This window comes from Pan paniscus, chromosome 19 (genome assembly GCF_029289425.2).
Source record: "Pan paniscus chromosome 19, NHGRI_mPanPan1-v2.0_pri, whole genome shotgun sequence".
NCBI classification, from domain to species: Eukaryota; Metazoa; Chordata; class Mammalia; order Primates; family Hominidae; genus Pan; species Pan paniscus.
The window spans coordinates 82,157,674-82,176,445 of record NC_073268.2 but is presented as its reverse complement, the minus strand read 5'-3'; the positions used below and the strand labels follow the sequence as shown (position 1 = coordinate 82,176,445).

The 18,772-nt window shown below is 37.3% G+C and overlaps 1 protein-coding gene across 25 annotated transcripts in view; it reads left to right on the top strand.

The window, feature by feature from the left end:
- The window catches only part of CEP112 (centrosomal protein 112), a 554,108-nt gene that overhangs the window by 51,343 nt on the left and 483,993 nt on the right, over positions 1-18,772 (top strand). For 15 of the 25 annotated variants that reach the window (XM_055101875.2, XM_003812349.5, XM_063599333.1 and 12 more), the window contains exons 5-6: positions 8,118-8,211; positions 11,044-11,121. In XM_055101875.2, the coding sequence (XP_054957850.1) occupies positions 8,118-8,211; positions 11,044-11,121 (172 nt within the window). The remainder of the gene's footprint in view (positions 1-8,117; positions 8,212-11,043; positions 11,122-18,772) is intronic. The other 10 variants (XM_055101879.2, XM_055101876.2, XM_034942749.3 and 7 more) reach the window with 3 other exon arrangements.

Sequence of the window (18,772 nt, the reverse complement as noted above, 5' to 3'; positions counted from 1 at the left end):
TGAGGCGGGCAGATCACTTGAGATCAGGAGTTTGAGACCAGCCTGACCAATATGGCGAAACCCCAACTCTACTAAAAATAAAAATAAAAAAAAAATTAGCCAGGCGTGGTGGTGTGTGCCTGTAATCCCAGCCACTCGGGGAGGCGGGAGAATTGCTTGAACCCAGGAGGTGGAGGTTGCAGTGAGCCAAGATTGCACCATTGCACCCCAGCCTTGGCAACAAGAGCAAAAATAACAGTAAATGGGACTGCTCTCTTGATTTCTTTTTGGATAATTCATTGTTAGTGTAAAGAAGTGCTACCGATTTTTGTATGTTGGTTTTGTATCCTGAAATTTTACTGAATTCATTTATTAGTTTAAATAGTTATTTAATGCAGTCTTTAGGGTTTTCTGCATATACAATTATGTCATCTGCAAATAGAAACCATTTTCCTTTTTACTTTCTGATTTGGATGCCTTTCTCTTGCCTGACTACTCTGGCTAGGACTGCTGTACTATTTAATAGGTGGTGACAGTGAGCCTTCCTGCCTTGTTCTTGATCTTAGAGGAAAAGCTTTTTTTAGCTTTTCACTGTTCGAGTATTATGCTAGGTATGGGCTTTGTCATATATGCATTTTATTATTCTGATGTACATTCCTTCTGTACTGAATTTATTGAGTTTTTATCATAAAAGAATGTTGAATTTCATCATGCTCTTTCTGCATCGATCCAAATGATCATATAATCTCTATTCTTCATTCTGTTAATGTGGGGTATTGCATTTATTATTTAGCATATATTGTACCATCCTGGCATCTTAGGGATAAATCCCACTTGATTATGGTGTATGATTCTTTTAATGTGCCATGGAATTCAGTTTGCTAGTATTTTGTTGAGGATTTTTGCATCTATGTTATTCAGGTATTGGCTTGTAATTTTCCTTTATTGTAGTGTCTTTGTCTGGTTTTGGTATCAGGGTAATGCTGGCTTTGTAAAATGAATTTGGGAGTATTCCCTCTTCAGTGTTTTGAATGGGTTTGAGGAGGATTGGCATCACTTCTCAAATGTTTGGTAGAATTCACCAGTGAAGTCATCTGGTTCTGGGCTTTTCTTGGTTGGGAGATTTTTAATTACTGATTCAGTTTCCTTACTAGTTATTGGTCTGTTCATATTTTCTATTCTTCATGATTCAATCTTGGTAAGTTTTGCATTTCGAGTAATTTGGTCATCTCATCTGGGTTATCCAATACATTGGCATACTGTTGCTCATAGTACTTTCTTACAGTTCTTTTTATAACTTTTTTTTTTCTCTTGAGATAGATTCTCACTCTGTCACCCGGACTGGAGCACAGTGGTGCAATCACTGCTCACTGCCGCCTTGACATCTTGGGCTGAAGCAATCCTACCTCATCCTCCCAAGTAGCTGGGACCTCAGGTGTGTGCCACCACATCCAGCTAATTTTTATTATTTTTATTTTTTTGTAGAAATGAGGCTCACTATGTTGCTGAGGCTGGTCATGTACTCCTGGGCTCCAGCAGTCCTCCTGCCTCAGCTTCCCAAAGTGTTGGGATTACAGGCATGAGCCACTGCACCCAGTCATTCTTTTATTTATGTTAAATTGAGTGTAATGTCTTGTCTTTCATTTCTGATTTTAGTTGTTTAGCCTTCTCTCCTTTTTTCTTATTCTGTGTAGCCAAAGGTTTTTCAATTTTGTTGATCATTTCAATAAATCAACTCTTAGTTTCATTTTCTCTGTTGTTTTTCTATTTTCTGTTTTATCCCTGCCCTAATCCTTTCTATTAATATTTACTTCCTTCTGCTGGCTTTGAGTTTAGTTTGTTCTTTTTTTAGTTCCCTAAGGTGTGCATCTAGGTTGTTAGAGTTTTTTTCCTTTTTTAATATAAGCTTTTACAGTTGTAAATTTTCCTCTTAGCACTGCTTTCACTGAATCCTACACATTTTGGTATGTTGTGTTTTTGTTTTCATTTGTCTCAAGATGTTTTCTAATTTCCTTTATTTTGCTTTCTTATTTGACTCATTGATTGATGAGAATTTGTTGTTTAATTTTCACACATTTGTGGACTTAATAAGTCATTTTGTTAATTGCTTTCTGACTGTTATATAATTCCTTTGTTCATTTCTTCCTTATATTTCTTTGTGATTTGATGATGTGTTTGTTGTTACTGTGGTTTGCTTTGATTCTTTTTTTTTATGTTTTGTGTACCTACTATATTTAAAGAATTTGTGTTACCATAAGGCTTACATAAATCATCTTATAGTTGTAACAACCTATTTTAAGCTGATAACTTCGATTGCATTAAAAAATTCAATACTTTTACTCACACACTTTGTTATTAATGTCCCAATTTTCACCTTTTAATATTCTGTATTCATTAACAAATTATTTTGTGGTATGAAACCATCGAAGTTGTCCCATAAAATGGATGTTTATGGTTTTTTTGAATAAACATAGAAATTAACCCACCCAGTCTTAACACTGGAGAAACTTAACGTTTGTCTTATTTGAGTTCCTGTCTCTGGAAACCAACCATCAGGTATCCCGGATAGTATCAAGGAACTGAAACTTACCAGATCACTGCATCTAGACAATGTTATGCCAGACCCCTCACCTATCATGATTGCCTAACCAACCACCTGCTTCCTGTTGACGAACTCCTCTTCCTTACCACTCCCTAATTCCTGTTTTCCCATAGGTAGTTACAGTTCTTCCTGCTATATAAACTAATTTTAGTTGGGCGAGGAGATGGATTTGATACTGATCTCCCATCTGCTTGGCTGCAGTGCCCAAATAAAGCCTTCTTCCCTAGCAATACTCATTGTCTCATTGATCTCATTGATTGACTTTCTGTGTGGTGAGCAACGGGACCTAGACTGGACTCCTGGTGTTTCGGTAACTGTTATAGTTATTTTTAAGACTTTCATCTTTTCATTTTTATGTTGAAGTTGAAAATGATTTATGCACCACTATTATATCAATAGAGTAATCTGTATTTTATATATAATTTTATCAGTGAGTTTCATATTTTCATGTGTTTTCATGCTACTAACTAGTGTCCTTTCATTTCAACTTGAAGAACTCCCTTTAGAATTTCTTTTAAGTCAAGTGTAGTGGTGATGAACTCCTTCAACTTTTGTTTATCTGGGACCGTATCTCTCTTTCATTTTTAAAGGACAGATTTGCATGGTATATAATAATATCCTTGACTGGCAGTTTTTCTCTTTCAGTACTTTGAATATATCATCCCATTCTCTCCTGGCCTATAAAGTTTCTGTTGAAAAATCCTTTTACAGTTTTATGAGTCTCCTTTGTATGTAGTGAGTTGCTTTTCTCTTTTTGATTTCAAAATTCTTTGTCTTTGACTTTTGGCAATTTGATTATAATGTGTCCTGGTGTAGATCTCTTTACATTCAACCTACTTGGGATTCTTTGAGCTTCATAAATCTGGATGTCCATTTTTCTCTTCAGATTAGTTCTTTAAATAAGCTTACTGCTTTTCTCTCTCTTCTCTTTCTCTAACTTTAGTAATATGTAAATTGGCCTGCTTGATAGTGTCTCATAAGTTTCTTATGTTTTCTTCAGTCTTTTAAAAACATTTTTGCTCTTGTGGAATGTATAATTTCAAATGTCCTGTCTTTGAGTTTACTGATTCTTTCTTGTACTTCATCAAGGCTGCTGTTGAGCCCCTTTAGTTAAGTTTTTAGTTCAGTTATTGTATTCTTCAGCCCTCAGATTTTTCTTTTTAAAAATATTTTGTTTGTTAAAATACTCATTTTGTTTATGCATAATTTATCCTAAGCTTATTGAATATTTTGATTATGGTTATTTTTAATTCTTACAAGCTAATCCATTTACCTTCATTTCTTTAGGGTTGGTTTCTGGAGATTTATTTTGTTCCTTTCTTTGGGCCATTTTTCATTTTCCTTGACCCTTTGTGTTAATGTCTGCATATTTGAAAAACAGCCGCTTCTCCCAGTCTTTATGGATTGGCTTTGTACAGGGGCAGACCTTCAAGAATCGGCCTGAGTAGAGATTCTGGGGTCCTCATAAACTTTTTCTGTGGATATGTCTTCTCTGGACTTCTGTGTGTAAATTTCTAAATAGTGGGATTTGCTGGTTTCTGTTTTTAGGAGATCATAATCTCTTGTTCCTTCTTATTCTGTGTCTTGTACCATGGGCCTTCTGGAGCTAGTAGCACACTGGCTCAATCCTTTTTTGGTTATTACTTGCTTTTTTAGTTTCAGCTGCCCCTAGGCACTTAGTTTATGCTGCGTCCCACCAGTGCTTCAAGACAGATGAGACAGAAACAAGTTCCTTGGGCAGTCCCCCAAGAGTCTGAATGTTGGATATATGCTTTAGTCTTCTCTTTCCCTCCCCAGGGAGAAGCTGTGGACCATGAGTTTTTCTAATTGTGCTGAGCCAGGGGTAGGAGCTCTGGCCGTGAGTGCTTACTAGTCCAAACCACCACCTTTGTTCTCAGTGGTCCCCAGGCATTTAGAGAATACCAGTCCTGTGAGTACTTGCAGAATCCGGTCCCTTAGGCAGCCCCTTCCAAAAGCCAGAATGTTGGACAGATGCTTCAGCTTTTTCGTTCCCCAGGGAGAAGTTGGGACTGGGGGTTTCCACCTGCTAGTTCTGAGCTGGTGGGAGGGGCTATGGTCAGTTACTGCATACTAGTCCAAACTGGAGGCTTCGTTCTCAGCAGTTCCCAACCTGGGACCCTTTCCTGTCACAGCTAAGATTCAGGCAAGACAGCAACAAGTCCCTTAAGTAACCTTGCTTATGGCGCAAGAGGATTCCACAAATTTTCCTACTGGCTTCAGTGTGGTTGGTTTCATGCTTGCCTGGGGTACAGGAGCCTCTCATCTGGTCTCTGGATGTCTCACAAAGGAAATTTTGGTCTATGTATTGTTGTTGAATTTATGTGTCCATTGAGAGAAGGAGAGTCTTGCTGACATCTGACGTCACCCCCTAAAGTAATTTTCTTTTACAGGAGGACATTTGATTGGTCTTCCTTTAGGCTTTATATCTATATATCTATATCTATATATAATATCATTCCTTATTTCTTTATCTGTACAGGGATAAGTTTATATTTTTCTAGTATTAAGAATCAGCATTGATACTTTGAGAGTGTTTGTGAATTCCTGTTGAAATATTTTCTCATTAGGAAAAAGTGAAAGGGAAAATTTATATTCTCCTAGTTTTATGGCTTAAGAGTAGTAAAGGGCATGTCAGGGAATGTTACAAATGTACTGAATTTTTTCTTTCCATGTTGGTTTTGGCATCCTGAAATTAATTGAGGCACAATACCGCTTTTCTGCTTGGCACAAGTACCATATTATGAGCTCACTGTGATCAGGTCCCCTGTACCAATTGTAGGTTGTCCTTATAAGCACCAGGACTTGCTATTCTGTGTGGCGTGTGGCACTTGTTATTCATAAAAAGGCTTTTAAGGTTGAACTTTTCTCCCACTTTCTGTTTCACTGTTCACTCAGACCACCAGTGCCATCACTGAATTTCAGCCTTTGTACTTACTTAGAGTTTTAAGTTGTTTCCAGCTGGAGACAGTCTTATGGCAGAAAATGAAACGTCTGTACCTAATGTCCTGTTTTTCTTGTGCCAGCCAGATTTTAACAATGATACCAACCTTCTCCTTCAGTTGGCTCAAATGCCTTCACAAGAAGCTGGCTTCTGCAATGCCTCTCCATTACTTGGGCTTCATTGGAGCACGTATTAGGGGTAACATAGTAAGTTTAGTTAATAATAATGGACATGTTGAATTGGAAGTAGGGCTATTCATTTTGTTTTGTAATGGGTTTGGAGACCAAGGGAGCAATTTGGACTACAGATGTAGATTTTGTAAGCAAAACTTATTATTTGAAAAACTAATACATTGGATCATCCAGAGAAAGCATGTAAAATGAAAATAAATTAGACACAGAACTCTGGGATCACAGCGTGTATGGGATGGGCAAAGAAAGCTAGTGAAGGTTATTGTGAAGGAGATCTCTGAATGATAGGATGAGAACCATGGAAAAATGGTTTTTGTTTGTTCGTTTGTTTTTAGACAGGGTCTCACTCTGTCACCCAGGCTGGAGTGCAGTGGAACAATCACAGCTCACTGTAGCCTCAACCTCCCGCTGGTCTCAAGTGATCCTCCTACCTCAGCCTCCCAAGTAGCTGGGACCACAGGCATGTACCACCATGCCCGACTGACTGCTTTTTGTCGCATGTTGCCCAGGCTGGTCTCAAACTCCTGAGTTTAAGCAATAGGCTGACCTTGGCCTCCCAAAGTGCTGGGATTACAGTTGTGAGCTACTGCACCTGGCCAGAGAATGGTTTTATGGAGCCATTGAATGCAGCATCTTTAAACTACTATCTCTAATGTTTTAGTGAGATCAACTAAATTAAGGACAGATTATGACTCATTTTCTTGAGTGTCTAGGAGACTGTTGATGACCTTAGTTATAGGACTTTTGGGATGAATGCAAGTCATACTGCAGTTGATTGAAAAATATATGACAAGTTAGAGCATGGACCCAATAACATTTTTGAAAATTTATCGTGAGGGTAAAGAGGTTGGTACAGAAGGACAGCTACAAGTGAATCAAGAGGGTGTGTCGTTTTATGTATGCAACCCTGTGCAATAAATAGATAAATATTTCAGGCTCATTTTTAAATTAGTATTTTTTTATGAGAAGAATTTTAATATTTAAGCATTTTTCAATTTTTAAGTATAGATCTTTTTATGATTATTTAATCTATTCTTAAAAAATACGCCACTGCTTAGTATGACATATCAGGTTACCTCTCCTCATAGAGTTTTAGATGCTTGTATCAGCTGATGCACATTGACTGGTACAATTATACTCAAAATATTAACTTTGCCCATTTTTCTCATTTGCTTTTAACTATTTGGATGTTTGTAATACTGAATAGGGGTATTAAAAAAACAGCTCTCTTTAAAACAGCTTTTTCAGCCATTTTACATTACTTATTAACTAGTCTAAGGAATGTTATTCTATGAGTTTTAATTACAAAATACATTTGTTTTAATATTGTCTTTTGAATTAATATTCTGTCTTTTAGAAATACTTAGTGTAGGTCACAGTTTGTGAAGGAAATCCTGATATGGTTTGTGGTTGAATGTTAGTGACTTTAATTCATTGTATAATGGTTATTTTCCATTTAATATATCTTGAAGCAGTTGTTCAGAGAATAGGTGTTCATAATCATGGAACTTGCATTGAAGTGGTTTGAATAAAATCATATAAGAGAGACTCCAGGCTAAAGGAGGCCATTTAAGAATGTATTTTATATGATATTTATATTAGAGACGAGTCTTTGATGAAGTCCATTTAAACTCATTTCCTACTTACTCTGCATTTCACATTTTACCTAAATTAACATGGTGTGTTTTTAAATAGAAGATTTTGATATATCTGTGGTTTCTGACATGCTTTCAAATTAATTGAAACTTTAAACTACATGAAGGTTTTGTTATTTTATATATTTTAAGGCTTCATGTTGATGTGGAACATGAATCCAACCAAGTTTGCTGACCTTAAAACAATGTTCTTCCTGTAGAATATATGCTTCATTTTCTCTCTTTTTACACTTGGGAAAAATGGGAAAGGAGGAGAAAAGATTTAAATACAGGTGATTTATTATAGTCTGACTTAAAAATAGCATTTGCATAAGCAAGTCTGTGGCATTTATGTAACTTCTTATAATTTAAATGAAATGAAATATAAATAAAAAGTTTATTACTTGTATTTCTTTTTTTTTTTTGATGTGGAACATCATTTTTTGTGTGTTTTTTTTTGTTGTTGTTGTTGTTTGAGATGAGTCTCGCACTGTCTCCCAGGCTGGAGTGCAGTGGCACAATCTCAGCTCACTGCAACCTCTGCCTCCCAGGTTCAAGTGATTCTCCTTGCCCCAGCCTCCCAAGTAGCTGGGATTACAGGCACTCGCCACCACGCCCGGCTATGGAACATCATTGTTAATACAAACTATCATCTCATTTCCAAGGGAAAAAAATGGTAATCCTAGATTCTAATACTCTGTGTCCTCTGAATTCTCCAAATTGTGATTGCGATTATTTTGGTCTCTTAGCAGGGAACAGTACACTGGGAAGCTCCGAGTGAGATCACACTCCTTGAGTCCAACTCACAGAGAAGATGGACAAAATATTACCCCAAAGATTTGTGTAAGATTAGATTTTACTTTTGTTTGGTTTTTGCTTGTTGTTTTAAAATAACTGAACAAAGTTTTAATTTCATTTGTTGAAGTACCAATGATTGCTTCAAAACAGAATAAAGTTGGATGATTCTGGTGAACATCCTGATGTTAAAGAAGGTGGGGTGTTTGGTATATAGTGTAGTATCCCTTCTACTTCCTCAATGATTCTGAGGTGTTATATTCATCAATCTGTTGTTTCTCCTGTGTGTCAAAGAATAACATTTTCCCTTTGTTCAGAATTTATGTGGAAATGATTATATAACCAGTGATCATAAAATTAAGAAGAAACTGGAATTAACTTGTAGTGAAGTAGGGAACACTGCTTTTCTAATGAAGGTAAACTGTATATTTTGAAATAAGAATGTCTGTCTTGCATCTATTTGTTCAACATAGATTTGCTTTGGACAAGGTGCTAATGAGCACTCCAGTTAGCTTTTTTTTTTTTTTTTTTTGAGATGGAGTCTCACTGTTGCCCAGGCTGGAGAGCAGTGGTGTGCAATCTTGGCTCACTGCAACCTCCGCCTCCCGGGTTCAAGCCATTCTCCTGCCTCAGCCTCCCGTAGCTGAGACTACAGGCATGCACCACCATGCCTGGCTAATTTTTGTATCTTTAGTAGAGACAGGGTTTCACCATGTTGACCAGGCTGGTATTGAACTCCTGACCTCAAGTTATCCACCCGCCACAGCCTCCCAAAGTGTTGGGATCACAGGCATGAGCCACTGCACCCAGCCCCAGTTAGCTTTGAAAAGAGAAACACTGTGCCTGCTTATTCCAGTCTTTATTGCCTAACTCTGGCTGTCTTGAGTTACATGACTTTTAGTTACAAGAGAAAGCATGTGTAACACATGACTGTTTTTGTTTTTGTTTTTTTGAGATGGAGTCTTGCTCTGTCGCCCAGGCTGTAGTGCAGTGGCACCTGCATGATCTCGGCTCACTGCAAGCTCCGCCTCCCGGGTTCACGCCGTTCTCCTGCCTCAGCCTCCCGAGTAGCTGGGACTACAGGCACCTGCCGCCACACCTGGCTAATTTTTTGTATTTTTAGTAGAGACGGGGTTTCACCGTGTTAGTCAGGATGGTCTTGATCTCCTGACCTCGTGATCCGCCCGCCTCAGCCTCCCAAAGTGTTGGGATGACAGGCGTGAGCCACTGCCCCCGGCCAACACATGACTGTTTTAGAACATAGCACTATATACATAACTCATTGCATTTTATCGAATGATAATTTGGAATTAAAAAATATAAAGGGCAGCATATTTTAAATAGTGATAAACTACAATCATTATATTTACTCAGAATAAGCAAGGCAGGTACATTGTCTTATTTAAGAAATTCTTGTTCATGAGAAAAACATACAAAAAGCAGAGGACCACTAGTAGAAGTGATAATGAATTTTAATATAGTATTATAAATAATAATGCAGTATTGTATTGAAAAGAAATGTAGAAACTCAGTAAAATATGAAGAACATTTTAGTGCATTTAAAAAAATTACTTCATAGTAATTTAAATGACCATAGATATAAATAGGTACATTTGTTAGCAATTAAGCCTTCTAAAAGCATGAGAATGCTGTATCAACAAATCTAATTTTAAAATACACTTTCTGGGCTGTCAGGTAGCCATTCTTTTCCACAGACTTACCTTTCTAAGTTTTTAGGGTTTTCTGGTCATTGTCAATTTCTGGGTACAGATCTTAGGTTGTCTCTAGTTCATTATAGTTTTAATCTGGGGCTGATAAATGTGTAATACAAAAATTATACAGGAGGGAAAAAAGCGTGGAATTGTTATGTTTTAAAAAGTGAAGAATCAGCATAATTGTGTGTTTTTTTTTTTTTTTTTTTTTTTTTGAGACGGAGTCTCGCTCTGTCGCCCAGGCTGGAGTGCAGTGGCGTGATCTTGGCTCACTGCAAGCTCCACCTCCCGGGTTCACACCATTCTCCTGCCTCAGCCTCCTGAGTAGCTGGGATTACAGGTGCCCACCACCACGCCCGGCTAATTTTTTGTAGTTTTAGTAGAGACAGGGTTTCAGCGTGTTAGCCAGGATGGTCTTGATCTCCTGACCTCGTGGTCCGCCCGCCTCGGCCTCCCAAAGTGCTGGGATTACAGGTGTGAGCCACTGTGCCCAACCATAATTGTGTTTTTATGATGTGAGTCCAAAGATTATTTATCTTTATATTCAGTGTGTGAGTGAGAATTAATTTAAGAACAAAGAGCTTCTTGGACATCATCACAAAACTTCCCTGTTAACTAATTTTTATGAGAATAATTCATCTTTTCACGTCGCCCCTGCCCCCGACAACACACTTTAAAGCTACTGTGGTATACCACAATTAAAACTTTTTGTAAAAGAACTTAAAGAGAAGAGCCTGGATTAATTTTTAATTTTTATTTTTTTGAAATCTAGTTGCTGTGTGAATATATTGTTAAGGCAGCTCATAGCCCTCAGCAGTCGTTACTTAGAACTGAGAACCCTAGTTCAGTTGTAAGCTAATCCTTTCCTCTGAGGGCAATACAGCATCACCAGACAAGCACACAAAACTCTCATTGCGCTGAATGACATGTATTTTGTCCTTTTTTTCTCCCTCCCTTCCCACTTCTTTCTGTTCTTTTTCTCCCTCCCTTCCCCCTCTTTCCCTTCTTTTCCTCCCTTCCTTTCTTCCTTCTTTCCTTTTTTACTTCCTTCCTCTTTATTTCCCCTTTTATCTCTTCTATCTTTTCCTCTTTTATCTCTTCCATCTTTTCCTTTTATTTCTTCCATCTTTCCTTCCTCTCCTCTTCCTTTTTCCCTTTTGTATTTCAGGAAGTTTATTCGAAAAAATCTCCTGTTTCTTTGGATGATAGTGACATTGAAGCTCGCCTTAATAGTTGGAATCTTGGGGTAAAAAAAAGTATTTGCTTTATGTATATATAGATGTGTCAAAATCATATTGTATGTGGATAATATCTGAACTAATTTGATTTTATTCAGTGGACGTTGGATGTTAGACATATGTTACTGTGTGGCCTTGAGAAGGGCTTAAGTATAGGAAATAAATAACATTCTGAACAAACATAAAATAGTCCCTGTCCCCAACAAGCTAACTTTCTTATGTGTGAAATAAGAGATATACACATAAAATAGTTAAATAATAATAAATAATAATTAAAGATAGTGTATGGTAGAATACCAAGATGAGTTATGTGAGTCACCCGAGGTGGAGGGGAGGGAAGGGAGAACTTGAAGCAACACAGCCATTTGGGTTAAAAACACTCAAGGGGACCCCATGGATGAGCAGCTCTTACGGAAAACAGTTTATAGAGGCTGAGGGTCATGAAAGTATTTGGAGAGGTAGAGAGGTGGGAATTGGAGGCAGAAATAGGCACGAAGAAAGATGTAGTGGGGTAAGTGAGCTGTCGTGATTGGGTGTTTGGAATTTATGTATGGAATCTGTGGGCACTGTGTCAGGCTGCGTTGCATTGGAGCTTTGAAGGCTAAATTGAGAAGTTTAGCTTTTAAATTTTAGGCAACATTGAGCCCTGCATTTTTTTTTTCTCATTTCACTTTACATAAATGCTAACTGTTTAAATGCTTTGAGGAAACAACAAAAAGTGCTTAGAATGATTTTAGAATATGTTTTATTATAAAAATAATTTGTAATTTGAAAAATATAGAAAATCAGAGGAATAAAAATCAACAGAGACCTGTGTTAACATTTTGTTATATAACATATCTTTTTCTCCCTTTTTTCTGTGTGTTTTTATAAGATTCAACAAAATTTATTATAAATGCTATCTTATATGCAATTTAACATTTTATATGAATTTATAAGAATTCTATATAAATGACTGTGAATGGTAGCATTTATTTTTCTTTCGGATGGATATTCCATAAACTTTTTAAGTGTTCTGCTATTTTTGGACATCTGAATTGCTCCCAGTTTGTTTAACACAAGTAATTTTGCAGTAAAATTCCTTATAAGAATCTTTTTATACATATTTGATTGCTTTCTTAGCTTACATTACATCTTTGGTACATTGTCTTCCAGAAGGTTCATACCAATTTCAACCAGCAGTATCAGTTGTCCATTTTCTTCAACCAGCAGTATATCAGTTGTCCATTTTCCACCTATTCACTGACATTAGGGATTGTAATTTCAAAAAACTTAAAAACTTCCTACTAATAATGGTCTTTAATGAAAGCAGTGCTTTAGGGAAATTGACTTGGTGGGATTATGAAAGTTCTATTGGATATGAGTAGAAATGGAGACAAGGTCTTGATTATCTTTTAGGTCTTTTTTTTTCTTATTCTTTTTCTTTCTGTCTTTTTTTTTTTTTTTTTTTGAGACAGAATCTTGCTGTGTCGCACAGGCTGGAGTGCAGTGGTGCTATTGTGGCTCACTGCAACCTCTGCCTCCTGGGTTCAAGCAATCCTCCTGCCTCAGCCTCCCAAGTAGCTGGGATTACAGGTGCGTGCCACCATGCCTGGCTAATTTTTGTATTTTTAGTAGAGACGGGGATTTCACCATGTTGGTCAGGCTGGTCTCGAACTCCGGACCCTCAGGTGATCCGCCCACCTTGGCCTCCCAGAGTGCTGGGATTACAAGTGTGGGCCACCGCACCTGGCCGTTTTAGGTCTTTATAGTGGACTCCATGTTAGTGTGATTGCTGGGAGGAGGGAAAGGTAAAAAGGAAAAACTTTTTGAGAGAGTAAAATGTGCTAAGTGACTGATTGAAAGGCTGAACTGAAGGGCACCTAAAGGCTTGGTTCTGAGAAACGGAAATGTTGGCCTTTTGTCAGTTAATTGACTGTCAGATGAGGGCGGATCCATTTTAAAGGTTTTAATTTAAATAGTGGAGTTTGAAAACTGGTAAGGTTAAATGGGATAGTTCAAGGCCTAGAGCTTCCTGAGAGTCAAGAGCTGGAGGTATATGTTGGAGTCACGCTGTTTGAGGAGGCAGCTGCGCCCGGAGACTAGAACAGCTCTAATCTTTGGAGAGCTCAGAGAGTCAGGAGGTCTGGGTGGAGAGCAGAGTAAGGGAGGATGTCTGGTTCATGGAATGGGCACAGTTAGAAGGTTGGGAAATGGATAGGAAATTAAAGTAATGTGGGCCTCCTATTAATTTTGGGAGTTTTCTAGAGAAGGAGAGAAGTAGAATTGATGAGAGGAGGATAATAAATCAAAAGAAAAACATTTTCATGTTTTAAGGTGCAGGGGAAGTTGCCATTGGAGGGAAGTCCTGTTACCAGTGTGGGAGAAGAGCACAGGAAATCCTTCAGAAAGACAAATTCCTTTTGCCAGAGAGCAACATCAAAGTGGAAAAGAAAAATCTGGAGCTATCCTTTTAAACTCACCTTTGCCCTTAGCCACTTGAAACATGATATACATTACTTAGCACATAGAGTACTTTCCACGGTTGTTTAACTGTTCTGAGAATTAAATCTTTCCTTGGTATAATAAAATTAAAATAAAACATTTAAGATATTGTGAGGTAATACCTTAAAAGTAGGTCTGTCTAGGGTTTTGTTTCACATTTTTATTGTTCAAAGAATACACTAACAGTGTAAAATATAAGTCTTGCATTTTTATATATTTATACCATATAGGCATTAATCAGGCTGAGCAATATCTCTTTAAATAGAATAATTTAAGTATTCAATTTATTAGAAAGCTTAGATTTTGCTTTGATTTTAGTTTTGTATGAGAATGCGTGACTGGCTTGTTTTCTTTCTTCCTCTGAGTGATCCATTAGTAGCCAGAGTTAATTTTTGTGCTCTGGACTACGGATACATTTTTTATATTACTGATATTACTGTCAACACCTTCATTCTGATGCCTTAGATGTTGCAGAATTTGAATTTTCTAGCTTTTGTTAAAAAATCAAATTTTTCCCAAATATATTCTTTATTTTCCCAGGAGTATGTTAGTATTTTTTCTAGGAATACATAATTCAAATAGAGATTTATTTATTAAAAACTAGCAATGATATTTTTCTCTTGTATTTTTTCTTAATATTTAACCTTTTCAACATTTAGTTTTTGTGACGCTTTCTTGCTTTCTCAATATATTTTTTACCTATTTCGTGTCTGACTCTCTAAGTCACAAGCTGAATGTTTGTGCTGTGGGTATTCGCTATTTGTAAGTTCATTTGAGTGCTTGCATGGATGGAGGCTTTGGAACATTCTCCCTTTAGTGACTCGTGGATCATTGTGAAACACTGTATGTGTACCCATTTGAAAAAAAACTTTAAAAATTATGTCTTATTTGGTTTTTCAAGTTTTAGATTCTATTTATTTTGCGATTAATGTAATATCTTGAGATCTATGTCAGGAATATTGGAAGTTTTTGATGTTGACTAGGAATTATTTGTAGCTTCCTTTGTAAAGTGCTACAGTTTTAAGGTAGTAGGAAAAAGTCATAAGTATGTTCATTCTGGTTTCTAGAATGTGCTTGTGAATTTTCTTTGATAAGTGAGGCATATAATATTAACATTCAATGAAAATCACAATCATGAAACAAGTTAAGCATCCTGTTTCTCTTTGAATTTAAATCCCTTTATCTACCTTATAGGTATAGAAATGGATGGGAAAAATTAGCTTGCTGACACACTTGAAATCTTCCATTGAATGAAGCTTTTAAATTTAGCACTAAAAATCATGGTCATTACTGACTGATGGTTTAAAAGAAAAATGGCCATACATAGAAAGACCAACTTTTATCCTAAGAAAATTATGTTATTCTTACTCTTGTGTGGTAATTGAATTGATAATATTTTCTTTGCAATTCTAATTACACAGAGATTTGTAGTCTCTTGTCTTATTTTTTCCTTTTTCTCCTTTCTCTTCTCTTTTTTTTCTCTTCTTTTTTTTCTTTTCTTTTCCTCTTCTTCATGGGTCTTTATTGTAATTTTACTTAAGGTTACAGAGAAGGGAAATATGTTGTGTTCATTAATGGGGTACTTTGTGGTATGATTAGTTGGGACAATTCTCATTAAGTAAGCATCTAATTTCAGCTGTCTTATCTAGTTTTATTTTAGGCAATTTCATGGTTTTTTTTTCATGTAGGTTAGAAACCTGCCCATTTTCTTATTTTTTCTTTTTTTTAGAGACAGGGTCTTGCTCTGTCACCAAGGCTAAAGTGCAGTGGCATGATCATAGAGCTCACTGCAGCCTTGAACTCATGGGTTCAAGTGATCGTCTTGCCTCAGCCTCTTGAGTAGCTGGTGGTGCACACCACCATGCCTGACTCCTGTCCATTTCATACTATGCAATGGTCTGGGAGAGAAACTGAGCTGAAAATTCTGATATTTTAGGCTTCTCATTTGGCTGTAGTTTTCCACAAATGAGTGAAAGTGTCAGATTTTGAGACTAGGACAAAGTTACCCGAATGAAGAAGAGTTATGAGAGTGGTTTACATAAAAAATTAATACTTTGATAAGACAAATTCTCTTTGTCTTTCTCTAGAGTTTAAAACTTTGATAAGACAAATTCTCTTTGTCTTTCTCTAGAGTTTAAAAATACCTGGAAGTATCTACTCAAAATGGTAACTGATAATTCCACATGGTAAAATATCAGCACTTATTTTCTTAACATTTTAAGTGTTTTTTTAAATAGTAAATATTTATTATTCATAAAAAACAAACAAAGCCGTAACAGTATTTATAGCATTTTCCCCAAAGCTTGCTTTTGGGGAGTGTAACTATATTCAGAGTTTTATTTGAGAAGTTGACATTTATTTCTTTTAAAAGTGAATGTAAACTTCTGGCCATGAGTAAATCTATTACAGCCAGGTTCTCCCACAACCAAGAATTCTGGACAAAATACAAAAAGCAAACCAATTGGGGACTCTGAAAAGTCAATAATAACAGGCCGATTGAGAGGGAAGTTGGAATATGAAGAATCACTGATATAGTGGCAAGAAGTTTCCTGGTTTTCTGTTTGTGTTTTTTTTCTTCCTTAACTCCCAGCATTGACTCCAGGGTGGGCCAAATTGAGGGATTGTGTAGCAGGCATGGATGGCAGAAACTTACAGAGCAGCCCATCTTTTTGGCCAGAGAAGTGGGAGAATGGAAGAATGTGAGGGGATATTTTTTTTCTTTCTTGGCCCTGCCTCTAGACCAGCCCCAGTGGAAAAACTATGCTATTGTGGTATAAGGGCAGCAGTTAGCACCCATCTGTTTGGCTGGATCAACAGATAAAAGAAACCTCTCTTCATGCAAAGAATATGGGAGGAACATTTTATATACTTTTTTTTTCCCATGTATTTTCGCTTGCTATTATACTTTCCTCTGAGAGTATGCCTAGTCACCTGGAACTGTACAATAGTGCAATGAGGTTCCTTCAGAGTTTGGCCAGTGGGACTGGAAAAGAAGCTCTCAGAGCCAGAGAGTATGCAGGGAAATCCAGGAATGGAAAGAGTGGGAGAAGGGGATTGGTAGTCTGTGTATGAACCATACAAGTTCCAGTCTCTCTCCAAGGTGGACAAGTGTGGAACATAGCCCCCAAATCATAGCCTCATAGAAGTCTTAGAGAACTGAACTGTCATGTAAACTATTGCCCTAGTCCCAGACCACCCCTTGACTGGTACGTGTGAGAGGCAGACTCAAATGACATAGTAAAGACTTCAAACTTGAAACTGACACCAGAGCTACTGTCCGTAGGAGAGATGGAATTCGCAGACTGATCTGAATGCAGTTGACTGTCCACTGAGACAAATGAACAAGCATCGCCATTTTTCAGAACCTCACAATATAATTATAATGATTAAGATAATAATTTTTCAGATCATAGAGAATTAAACTAGAGATTGGTAACAAATTATTTGGGAAATCCACAAATATTTAGAAATTAAACAACACACTTCTAAATAATCCAGGGGTAAAAGAAAAAATCTCAAGGGAAATGAGAAAATATTTTAAAATGACAACACAACATATCAAAATGTGTGGGATGTAGCCCAAGTAGGTTTCATTGGGAAATTTACAGCATGAAATACTTATTTTAGAAAAGAAGAGGGGGGTTCTATTTCTAGAATGGTAGCATGAGGAGCTCCACAGATGTGCTCCCTAGCAAAACAAGCATAATTGCTAATTGGTAATTAAATCTGGAAATTGTCCTAAAGGCATAGAGCAAATGAAGACATTTATTCAAGAAAATCAACTACAGCTTGGTAAGAACAGCAAGAGTTTTTGGCACTTCAACTATGACTCGCTTTCACTTTTCGCCTGTTCCTTCTCCAGCTCAGCTTCACAGAAATTCCATTCCCAGTGGGTGTGGCAAAGAAGATGAAGTTTCTCTCCCCTGAGCTCCCAATCAAGGGATACAGTATCATATTGGGAGGGGCATGCTGCCAGCATTTCTTATCCCTTTGAAGTCTAAGTGGAGGTGGCTAAATTCCTGGTGAGTGCAGCTTAGTGGTTGGGGGAAAGGGCTCTTTTCCTCCACTCAGCCAAGACTGATAGGGCAGAAGCTCTACCCCAGACACAGTAGGTCAAGAATACTGTGGCCTTCATTGTCTTTACCTCGACTTGTTCATAGGATAGAGATTTCACTCCAAGAGATGCAAGCCGGGAACAAGAAAGCTACTCCCTCTGCACAGTGCCCAGTGTAGTAGCTCATAGATTTTTGCACAGGGGGAGAGGCAGTCTGAAGACCAGTGAGATCAGAAGCTCTCCTCAAAGAAATGGACTAATGGAAACAGTGTTGGGAAGTTCAAACCTAAGGATGCTGTAGAAAACAATGGAGATTTTTAAAGAGGAGACTGGTAGTTCCTACTAATTAACAGCAGTAAGCTAAACCACAGGCTAGTACATTCACCAGAGAGAACCAGGGACAGAGACAGCTAAGAAGAGTCCTCCTGGGGTCAGAACAATCCTCAGAGACTACCTCAGCATCTACCCCTGCCTGAATTTAATTGGATCAGCCTATGGAGCAATTTATGACCCAGGGTGTTGTTGAAAATAATAGAACAAACAGCCAGCAATTAGTAGACATAATAGCTGGGTGTCATATCAAATTAGATATAGAGTTCAACAAAAAGATAAGGAGAAAAAACAGAGGAGCCCTGCTAAATCCACCGTCATCACAGGTGACTGTATGCATGCCCAAGGCTGCATACACTGAGGGGTGATTCCAAAGTCTTCACCCTGTGGGAGAAATATACTTTATGAAATAGTCTAGCCAAGCCACTAATCAAATAAACAAATGAAAACAACTAAAATTTCTCATGGAGAGGGGAATCAGTGTCCAAAGTTGCTACATTGTATTACCTAAAATGTCCAATTTTCAAGAAAAAAAATTATAAGACATGCAAAGAAACAGGAAAGTATGGCCCTTATACAGAGAAAAATTATGCAACAGAAATGGCCTGTGAGACCAGATTTAACAAACAAAGACTTCAAAATAGCCATTATAAATGTGTTCAAAGAACTAAAGGAAACGATGTTTAAAGAAGTAAAGAAAGCTGTGATGGGCCAGGCGCAGTGGCTCATGCCTGTAATCCCAGCACTTTGGGAGGCTGAGGTGGGCGGATCACGAGGTCAAGAGATCAAGA